Source organism: Anabas testudineus, chromosome 7, assembly GCF_900324465.2.
Source record: "Anabas testudineus chromosome 7, fAnaTes1.2, whole genome shotgun sequence".
In the NCBI taxonomy this organism is placed as follows: domain Eukaryota; kingdom Metazoa; phylum Chordata; class Actinopteri; order Anabantiformes; family Anabantidae; genus Anabas; species Anabas testudineus.
Window position 1 is genome coordinate 4938684 of NC_046616.1, and position 10924 is coordinate 4949607.

The 10924-nt window shown below is 40.2% G+C and overlaps 1 protein-coding gene across 1 annotated transcript; it reads left to right on the plus strand.

Annotated features, from left to right (window-relative positions):
- The first annotated feature begins 3387 nt into the window (after nt 1-3387).
- Nucleotides 3388-8866, plus strand: krt5 (keratin 5). The gene is made up of 9 exons (XM_026368605.1): nt 3388-4057; nt 5963-6171; nt 6282-6342; nt 6463-6558; nt 6665-6829; nt 6921-7046; nt 7229-7449; nt 7578-7636; nt 7814-8866. The coding sequence occupies exons 1-9, from the start codon at nt 3515-3517 to the stop codon at nt 8050-8052; spliced, it is 1719 nt and encodes a 572-aa protein (XP_026224390.1). The 5' UTR covers nt 3388-3514; the 3' UTR covers nt 8053-8866.
- Nucleotides 8867-10924: the final 2058 nt, after the last annotated feature.

Here is a 10924-nt window from a genome sequence, read left to right on the forward strand (position 1 = left end):
AAAGTGAAATCTCTCCAGATGATCCAAAATGCAGTAGCATGTCTCATTTTTGATCAACCACAAAGACTGTGACTCATAGCTCTGCTCTGGCTTACAGTGACCTTCAGACTGGTCGTTTCAACAGCACCTTCTTACCTGAGCAGTCTGAGTCTGTCACATCTCTTCTCATTATTATGCTGGGCATTGATGCTATTAACTACTAGTGTTTTTTTGGGTTAGGTTTATAGCTCACTACCTAGCTAGAGGCATTGACCACATACTGATTATGAATACTGTATGTCCTGCCTTAATCATCTAAAAAAGTGTATTCATTGTTTTCCAGGATATTTTGTTATGTTTTTGATGCATATTTCTGACTGTACGTTATAGGCTGGTGCAACAGTGAAAACTCTTTTGCACTATTTCATTTTGATATTTGCAAATATTTTTTGCAAAATTTTAAAAAACCTTAGCTTTTTCAATTGAAAAATACTAATTCTGTTATTGTATATATAGTCTAGTACAAATGCTGTCCTTTTTGCTCTAGAAAGTAGCACGTTATACACGTCAGAATCAAGTCATTTTCACTTAATTGCTCTTTCTACTCTCAGCAGTTCTACTTGCCAAGTTTCAGTAGAGTAAACTCCCATCTCAAGGTTGGTTCTCACAGAAAAAAATGAGCTTGTGAACATTCCTGTACATGTGCTGACTAGAAAGGCTGAATTGTGACCTGTCATATCATAAAAGATCAAATACAATCCTGTACTACATTTCTGGGTGTCACTGCCTTTGAGGAAAAGTGAAAAGATTTCATTTCATTATACAGTGTCTTTTCATAAGCTGTAATGAAATGTAAGTGAAAGTTGTCAGGTTTTCTCTACAGTTTAATGTAGTAGTGTGATGCCCTCCTTTTGCACAGCATGGCTATTGCAGAAGGGTTATGTTTCTCATATAGTTACTTTATATGCACCTAAGCTTACACATAGCTGTTTTATAGATTGTGAAGGAAGTAGTAGCTTTTCCATACAGGTAATCACATCTTTTAATCACACGTCTACACAAATACTATGTGTTTCAAACTGAGGACAAAAAGTGTTGACTACATTGTCTACACAGGTGACTTGCAGGCCCTGGTGAAGTTCACTGGAATCTGCACCAAATGTGGTATTCAATTACTCCACAAACTGAAAGTTGAATAACTTGACAGGCTGAGAATGTTAGGTTACTGTCATCTGCCATTTATCAATACAGGCCTGGTTTCCATTATCCCTTTAGTTTTGAAATTGACATCTGTTTTTCTTCAAGTGACAAACCCCTTTAAAAGCAGTAGTATTTAAAAATAAAATTAAAAGAAGCTATGCATAACCAAAATAAAGTACAGTCATTTGGACACAACTCTCAATATTTATACATACTTATCTTTAGCAACTAATTGTGTTTACACCAAACCTTGACCATGGCAGATGTCATTTAAAAAAATGCCTCTGTTGCCATCCTGCCAACAGAGGCATAAGATCAGATGTGTCATTCTGAAGCTTGGTTACAAACAATTTACACTTAAAACAAGTTTTAAATTTAGCTTTTTACACTGTGGATCACCAAAAGTTGACAGTCCGGAAGAAGTTTTCTACCTACTGTATGTATTTGACAGGACTCACGGATCAATTGCTACTGCTAAATGTGTTTTCTCATCTGCACTTCGGTTACTGTATGTGGTGTACCACATGCTTCAGATCTGGGTCCATCCTTATTTGCAGCATAGATGACATCAAATGAAATTAGAACAAAATAAAGTCGAAATAAGACAAAATTATCTGAAAGGTTCTTGAGAACATGTACATACTACTTACATGGGTTATTTTTCTTACAGGCTTCAATTAATGCATGACAACATTTAATGCCTAACCATAGTTAAGTGCATTTAGTTACCATAACCATACACAAACTACAAGTATAAATTGTAGTGCAAACAAATGCAGATGCATGTACAGATGTTAATCTATTTTCTGTTTGCGTTTGACATAATACATTGGTGCATGAGCATAGACTATGTTGCATATGAACACAGCTCTTCTTATGTTGGAAATGAGAGTGAAGCGCTGGTATTTTCTTTTAGGGTGTGACTCAGTTGTGCCCTACAGCTCCTTTAGATGCTACTACAGTACAAAGACTGAGAAGCCAACACCTTAGTCAGAGTTAAGATGGGTTTCAACAGGTATCTATGGTTCCTGTTATGTCAGAACAAGAAAGCTGGTGTACTTCGAGATTCTTTTAGCTGAAAAATGACATTAGACAGTCATGTTGTAAATTACATGTTTTAAAGATTAATAAATGTATGTGTAATGTGCAAAGCAGCAATGGATGCTCACAATGTCCAAGTAAATTTAAACAAACATTAAAAAAGTCACTCACTCACTGTGCTATGAGTTTGTAAGATAGTATGTACAATGAACAATTGAAGCAATCACAAGGTGCAGGACTAAACGCATAAATAACAGGGTGGTGGAATTAAACAGGAAAATCTCTTTATCTCTTCTCCAAAGTCATTGATTATCAAATAAAGCATTACTTACTTATTCTATTTATGTCAATCATGCAAGCAGGACATTTTGCTTAGATATAATAAGTCTCTTTCTGAATTCGGTCACCTCAATGCAATAAAGGTTCTCAGAAAGCACTGAAAAAGTAAATCTGTAGAAAAACTCAGCATCACTCTTAGCAGTTTGTCCTCGCATAGTAACATTTCATTTTTAACCAAAATATTTGCCATGCTAGGCTTATTCAATTATGATCATGATTCCTAGGTTGGCAGCTTGTATGTTTTATTGTATCAAACAGACAATGTGTTCAATTTAAAATCATGTGGTTTATATAGTATATTCAGTACAGCCACTGTGTGGTAGTTTAACCACAATTTTACTGTGGTGTGTTTCGAGCAATTATATATAAGCATAATGCAAACCTTCATGTCTATATGTATCTATGTATACAATTAGTTGGGTTGATCAAAATGTAATTCCTGTAAGATTTTACCAATTGAAACTAAAATATTCATATTGTATCTGTCCTGCAAGGAGATTACATAGGTCCACACCCCCCCAACCCAACCTCTCAAACCTCCATCTACACACAGCGCTTAGAATGCTCCCAGCTAACCCAGTAAAACTGTCCTTTCCAACATCTCTTTCCACCCCAGGCACTGATGCCATTCCTCTGTGAGCACCTGGGTGTGTCAGCCCTGCTCATCTTACAGGGGTGGCCCTGCTACCCGTCTGACAAGCTGAGCTGCTCCAAACCGATCTCCCTGCATGCAAGTGCACCATCCAGGATTCAGGTAATTGGAGGAGGTTGAAAGGGGTGTGGCAGAGGAGGTGGGCCTACTTCTCAGGTAGATAAAAGTCCACCACGAACAGAGAGAAGACACTTAGAGGGACTTGGCTCTCCTCTTAGTGTGCTCCACTGCTCGGCTGAACCTCTCTCTCTGCCCCTCCTTTTCTCTGTGAATCCTTCTCTTTCAGAAGAAACGAAACCAGCCATGAAATCTTCAGTCACGTCTGTCAGGACCTCTTACAGTGGAGGTGGAGGTGGAGGTGGAGGTGGAAGTTTCGGTGGCAGAGTAGGAGGTGGAGGATCATTTTCCTCAAGATCTGCTGTTCTTTACACAAAGCCAGCATTCTCTTTGTCATCAGCCAGTGTTTCTGGTGCATCAAGGCTTAGGTCAAGCGGAGGTGGTTTTGGTGCTGGTGGTGGTGGTTTTGGTGCTGGTGGTGGTGGTGGTTTTGGTGCTGGCGGTGGTGGTGGTTTTGGTCTTGGCGCTGGTTACGGTCTTGGCGGTGGTGGAGGTGGATTCGGTGGTGGAGCTGGTTTCGGTGGTGGAGCTGGTTTCGGTGGTGGACTTGGTTTCGGTGGTGGAGCTGGTGGTGGTATCCCACCAATGCCAATCACAAATGTCCAAGTCAACCAGAGCCTGCTGGCACCCGTTTCCATTGATATTGACCCCAACATCCAGACTGTCCGCACCCAAGAAAAAGAGCAGATCAAGACTCTCAACAACCGCTTCGCCAGCTTCATTGACAAGGTGAGTAATCCTTCTGTTACTTACTAGGAAAGAGTCTTTATTAGTCCCACACCATTTGAAAACAGTGCTCAAAACTTTAACATTCACCATATTTACATTCAGAATATATTTTGTATTTTGGAGTACATTTGATAAAAAAATAGATATTAGAACGAACATTAAGAGAAGAGAGTGAATGCAGTGCACACATAGAGTTCATTGGTTTGTGCAAGGGTGAATAGCTGCAACAGCTTGTCTATAATGGGCCAAGTAGGCTCATTAAATATTACACAGTAACGGATCCAGACCTGAACATGTGCACACTAATCGTCTAGCTAGAGCTGCTCCTGGAAATGAATCATAGTGAGCACATTATTGGTATAAATATGGATTAGTCAATTGTCCAAATTTGCAGTGTAGGCACCTCCCAGACAGTGTTTTCAAAGCAGCACTATGCATCAGTAAACATCTAAACAGGACTGTAAACAGACTACTGCTGCTTTAATTTCTTTGTGACTACAGTTTCCCTTTGCTAGCTGTCTCTGTAGATAGAGAGGCAGGAAACACTAGAGTGGCCATATCTGGTGACTGGTGGCTGTCAGTATGGGGGAAAGATGGGATCAGGTTCACATCTATTCCCATGGCAACAAGGACTTACAAACTTAAGTGGCTCTGCAGAGGGTGGACCCTATCTGAAATGCAGTGCATAATACTTTCCAGTCAAAGTTTCAGCCCTCAAAAAACAGACATGCTGACATAATGCAATATTGTAGAAGATGTTGACAAGATATAATTAATTTAAGTTAAGGTTAGGGTTAACGTCTCTATGATGATGATGCAATAATTTAGTTGTTTTGTTTTTTTCTAGCTCATTTGTACAGTTCATGTATAATTTAAGACTGTGGTAAGAAGATGAGGCAGAAATGAAAAACAGGTTAACCACACCCTGTGGGAGAAAATGCTCACTTAGCTTTTCTACAGTGTGTACATACCACACCTCATCTGTCCTCACACAGGTGATCTGATCCTATCCTGTTCATTAAAGCAGACGTCTCACTGTTAAAGGCCACAAAATTAATATTGAGCAATTAAGCATTCAAACAATTGCAGATAGTAACAGAAGGGAAATAGGAATGCAGTAATTCATTGTTACTCAGATTTTTAATTGAGCTGATAAATAATATTACACAACTGATATTTTTACATAATAGCTTCAGGCTTTTAGCCTTAATTACTGTGTGTTGAGACAGGCAGGTTCACTCAGTGAAAGCGTGCATCCTGGAGGCATGGGAGTGGTAATTTTGAAGGGGAGGACTTAGGCTGAGGTGTGGCACTGTTAACATTTTCTTTAAAAAAAAAAAGCATACAAAAACATTTGCACACCCCAAATGGAGGAATGGGGCTCTACCTCCTCTGAAATTGAAACTGGCAGAGACCTGCAGCTGTTCCGTACATGCATACATTTTCTGTTTTGTTGGAACAGTCATTGAAACATGTCACTAATGTTAGGTAGTATGGTCTCTAACAAGGATCTTATTGGAGCAAGTATGATACAGATAACTTCACTTTTCAACAGTCCATTTTATTTAGAACATCTCTGCCCTTGGGGGCATTTTAATACAGCATCTGACAATATTGGTGCATACAACCACGTTTTGTGTGGGAAAGCCACACACAGGTGTGGCCTCACTAATCACCTGATGAAAAGTAAAACAAAGAAGACAAACATCTTTGTTGCCTCAGAATGAGCATGCCTAATCATGAAGAGGTGGAAATAGTCCACTTATTTCCCTTTCATTTTGAAAATCTATGCAGATGGACGAGTGTGTTGCATAGTTCTATTTTAGCAATGGACTCAATATCAAAGTTACACATTTCCTTAGCTAACTATGGATCTAAACATGGCAAATGCTTTTACCCTCTTAGGTGCGTTTCCTGGAGCAGCAGAACAAAATGCTGGAGACCAAGTGGAGCCTGCTGCAGGACCAGACCACCACCCGCTCCAACATTGATGCTATGTTTGAGGCCTACATCGCCAATCTACGCAGACAACTGGACGGGCTTGGCAATGAGAAGATCAAGCTGGAGGGAGAGCTAAAGAACATGCAGGGATTGGTGGAGGACTTCAAGAACAAGTGAGTTAACACCAGAGAAGGGGCACACGTGTGTTATATCTTTGAACAGTCCTAAAGTAGTTACCAACAATTACCATAAAGCTAATGTCTCCCTCTTTTTTTTCTATCAGATATGAAGATGAAATCAACAAACGTGCTACTGTGGAGAATGAGTTTGTGCTTCTCAAAAAGGTGACCTATCTAATTATACTGAAACCAGTCACACTGCCATGTCATCAACAATTGAATGAACTACTACTTTGCCTCTGACCAATCACCAACGGCGACCTCTTCCTTCTTGTCCCCCTACAGGATGTAGATGGTGCCTACATGAACAAAGTTGAGCTGGAGGCAAAGGTTGACGCCCTGCAGGATGAGATCAACTTCCTCAGATCTATCTATGATGCAGTAAGAAAAATGAACCACACCTCAGTCTTACAGTTTGATGTCTCTTTACCAAACATTAAAGTGGTCAAATTAATTTCATTTAAAATGACGCATATCTCTTGTGCAGGAACTGCAAGAGCTCCAGGGACAGATCAAGGACACTTCAGTCATTGTGTCCATGGACAACAGCCGTAAACTTGACATGGATAGCATTGTGGCTGAAGTCAAGGCACAATACGAGGACATCGCCAACCGCAGCCGTGGTGAAGCTGAGCAATGGTATCAGGCCAAGGTAGGCAGAGAAAGGGAGTAATCTCATCAGCAGCTGACCACAAAGTGGTGGTCTGTGGACTCTGTAATAACAGCTAATGTCTTTCTCTCAGTTCCAAGAGATGCAGACCTCTGCAGGCCAGGCTGGAGATGAACTCCGCAACACTAAGAATGAGATTGCTGAGCTCAACCGCATGATTAGCCGCCTCCAGAATGAGATTGAGGCAGTCAAGGCACAGGTATGCTTCAGTTCAACACTTGTCAGCTATGCACAAAATACATAAAATAACTTTTCAGCATGACTATCTGGTATGAAAAAATGATTTAGTGACATTAAACCACATTGACATCCCACATGAAATGCAGTGGTTTAACAATCTATTGAACAGACACAGTCTCACTTTTAAAACTCTTCTCCCAGCGTGCCAACCTGGAGGCCCAGATTGCTGAGGCTGAGGAACGTGGTGAGCTGGCTGTGAAGGATGCCAAGGCCCGCATTAAGGATCTGGAGGAAGCCCTGCAGAGAGCGAAACAGGACATGGCTCGCCAGGTCCGCGAATACCAGGAACTCATGAATGTCAAGCTTGCTCTGGACATTGAGATTGCCACCTACAAGAAGCTTCTGGAAGGAGAGGAATCTAGGTAAAAGCTGAACTATTTATAGCTCACAAGACATTTCATATTTTAACACAGTGAGAGAGTGCATTGCATAACATTGTGCAGGTAGAAACATCAGCAGCTCATGTATGTATGTATGTGTTTTTTTGCAGAATTGCCTCTGGTGGTGGATCTGCAACCATCCACATACAGAGCTCAAGCTCCAGCTTCGGTATGTATCATATGTTTTTATATTCAGTTACAAAGTAGTCAGTTATAAGGTAGTCTTGTAAATATAACAGCTGAAAATTCCTAAGTTTTCAGTAAAGTAAAACTTGGTTGATAAGTTTTAATGAAAACAGCAAATGCAAATTTCTGCCATCTCTTAACATCTTATTCTTGTTACCAGGTGCTGGCGGCGGAGGTGGCGGAGCAGGCGGCTTTGGTGGCAGCTTTGGAAGCGGCTTTGGAGGTGGTATGGGCGGCGGCTACGGCGGCGGTTCTGGCGGCGGCTTCGGCGGCGGTTCTGGCGGCGGCTTCGGCGGCGGTTCTGGCGGCGGCTTTGGCATTGGTGGTGGCTATGGCGGCGGCAGCAGCATCAGTCAAAGAAGCTCCAAAACCGTCTCCTCTTCCCGCATTGCCTACTAAACACCAGCTGTGTTCATCTCCAATGTCCTTCTTTTCTTGTTTTGCCCTTCCTCCTCATAAAGCCCAACACCCACCTCTCTACCTGCACACACGGATCAGCCACATTAAGCATTTCTAATTGGCTAACGTGATGGTAGAACTCTCTTTGGCATTTCATTTCTATGTTGTTGTTCATTCTATGGCACCACCAACAATACTTACAGAGAGTAAGAGATGACATTCAGATACATGTCGAGACAGAGAGATTATTACACCAGAAACAAAGAGCAGCAGAGATGAGAGTCAGTCCTCTCTTCCTTTGATCAGTCAGCCTGGCTGGCTTTGTGTTGCTGGATTTGCTGTCACATAGACAAGAGAATACTTGTAGTGTCATGACAGAGAATCCTTACAAGGCAACAATCGCTGCACACAAAATGACAACAGTTCTTAGATTTGCACAGAAGGAGGTGCTGATGTTCTGCTCAGTCTTGAATTTATGAAGCACATATGGCAGGCATCCCCAAAATGTCACATCTACATCTCCTCTTTTCTGTAATGTCTTTTATGTTGTTTCACATTTGTCAACTTGTGCATTTTGATGTCATCTAAAGCAGCCACACACTATAACACTTTCACATTTGATTTTTGGAATCCTCTTTTTCTTCTCCTGTTTTGAGAGAAAATGAGCTCTCCACTGCAGTATATCAATGGTGTTCTAAATGCTTTACTTCAATTTTACTCTCAATAAGGAACCATGGTTAAGGCTGACTGGGCAACCAGATTTATTTTAAATTTGTACCATCAAAATGTCTGGAATAAATCTGTCCATACCCATTTCTGTTTGTTGTTGTTGATTTTTTACTCTGCAAATCGTTTGTTTTTAGAATTGAATAGAAACCTCCCTTATTGCTGCTACAGCTGTCAACACTGACATGTTGACAGCTGTTTGACAAAGTTACTGTTGAAACAACTGGATAATAATTTAATAGGAAAGAAACAAAAGCAGATATTTCATTTTTAGTTTACTGTCATAGTTTTTATTGACTGAAATGACAACAGATTTGATCAGGTATAGACATCTTGCTAATTGGACACCAATATTAACTTATTTTAAATCCAAAAGGTTAAGGAACTGTCATCCTCTTATTTTGGACATCATCTTTGAGCCAGTGCATGAAAATAGGGGTGCATTTTAAAGGGTTAAATAGTCACATAATTCTACATAAATGATCTCATGTTAAATGACAGTGTAAGGCTAAAATTCATCTGATATAGGAAATAGATGAGTATCCTTTCTATTTCTTTACAGCAGATTTTTTGCCCTTTACAGATCAATTGACTTTAAAACAAGATATTTGCTCTATTATTCTAAAGATAAGCCAGGAGAAGATTAATTTTCTCTGATCGTGTTTGTCACGTAAAATCATCTATGACGTGCAAAGGTAGAAATACTGACGCAGAAACACATAGCCTTGTGTGTATTTGCTCTGACTGTCTTTTCAAGTTGATTTGGACTAAACAGTAAATCCTGTTTGTTTAGATGACAGGGACGAACAGACATTTCTTTTGCACATGCTGGATATTATAGACATGCCACACCCATGACTGATTGACATGAGTGAAAATGTGTTTGTAAATCGGTGAAGAGTATCTTTAAATTCTGCCAAAAGTGAGAGTAAGGAGAGATGAATGCGACATGCCCATGCAGAAACATGAAACAATAGAACTCACAGGAGGTAGGAAGGTGTTGGAGTAATGATGGGTGTGACATGAGACATTTCTGTCTGTCTGCCAGTTAATGCTAGTTAACATTATAACATCACAACTAGTTTAGAATCCAATCAAGAACAGCATTTCTTTTTGCAGGTATTTAGTCCTAAACATAAGTTTTGGAAAAGTGAAAAAAAGGCAAACGAAAAGTGAAGGTTTAGGTACAGTTCATGAGGGGAATATGTATGAGCTAAGGTTCATGACACCATGTAGTCATTACTGAGACATATATCAAAACCACACGTATCAACTACATGGAGTCTGCAGAGGAAAACCCCGGATTCACTTCTATACCAAAGTGTTGGGCTTGACCTGCTACTGAGCCAACGGCGGAATCACATTGTCCAGTAAGACTAAAGGTTGTGAACTGTGTGTTTATATCAACGAAGAAGTGGTTTCCACTGGCGGAGAATTGTGAAGTGCTCTCCATGGGCTCAGTGAACAACCACGTCAGTCTACAGGTTGTAACAGGAAACACCCTGGTTGCCAAAATTCCTAAAATGTGTATAGTTTGCAACAAGAGGAGTAAATCCACCCGATTTTGGTTGTGTCCAAATTCACCTTATTTTATTGTTTTTCACTCCTTCTTAATCCACAGAAAACTCCAAGAGTTTTCTTTTCATATATGTAAAAATGCCAAGAAAACAGAACCTGAAAAACACAAAGCATTAGCAGAATAGCTAGTTGCTTAAGGAATATACCATCTATACCACATACCATAAACATACCTATGATAAAAATACTGCAGTAATATGCTGAAGGAAGATAAAGCTTAAAATTTTTAGTGTGCATGATACTGTAATGAGCACCGTTATCCTGTCTATGTCAACAAATCCTTACTATGATCTGCTGCTGACCTCTGGTGGTTAATGATTAGTGACTGTTTCTTTTATTAGGCTCCACCTCAGTGAACTATGTGTAAGTAAACTAGCAGTTTAACTATATTTGCATTAGCTTGCTGGTGGTCTGACTACATCCACATTTGCATAGTGATCCAACTGGTTGAATTACTTCTTGTGTAGGATTTGTGCAGCTTATGAACTACAAACAGAGATGGGATTGTTTTGTTTAGGACAGGTTTACACGTCAGGGGTAATCCAGGAAGCTGGATTGTTAGCTCCCC

Bases quoted from the DNA above. Each gene is read 5' to 3' on its own strand.
- krt5 (XM_026368605.1), top strand. From the start codon at position 3,515: ATGAAATCTTCAGTCACGTCTGTCAGGACCTCTTACAGTGGAGGTGGA. The intron at 6,343-6,462 runs GTGACCTATCTA...GTCCCCCTACAG, and splicing joins AGTTTGTGCTTCTCAAAAAG to GATGTAGATGGTGCCTACAT. The intron at 6,559-6,664 runs GTAAGAAAAATG...TCTCTTGTGCAG, and splicing joins TCAGATCTATCTATGATGCA to GAACTGCAAGAGCTCCAGGG.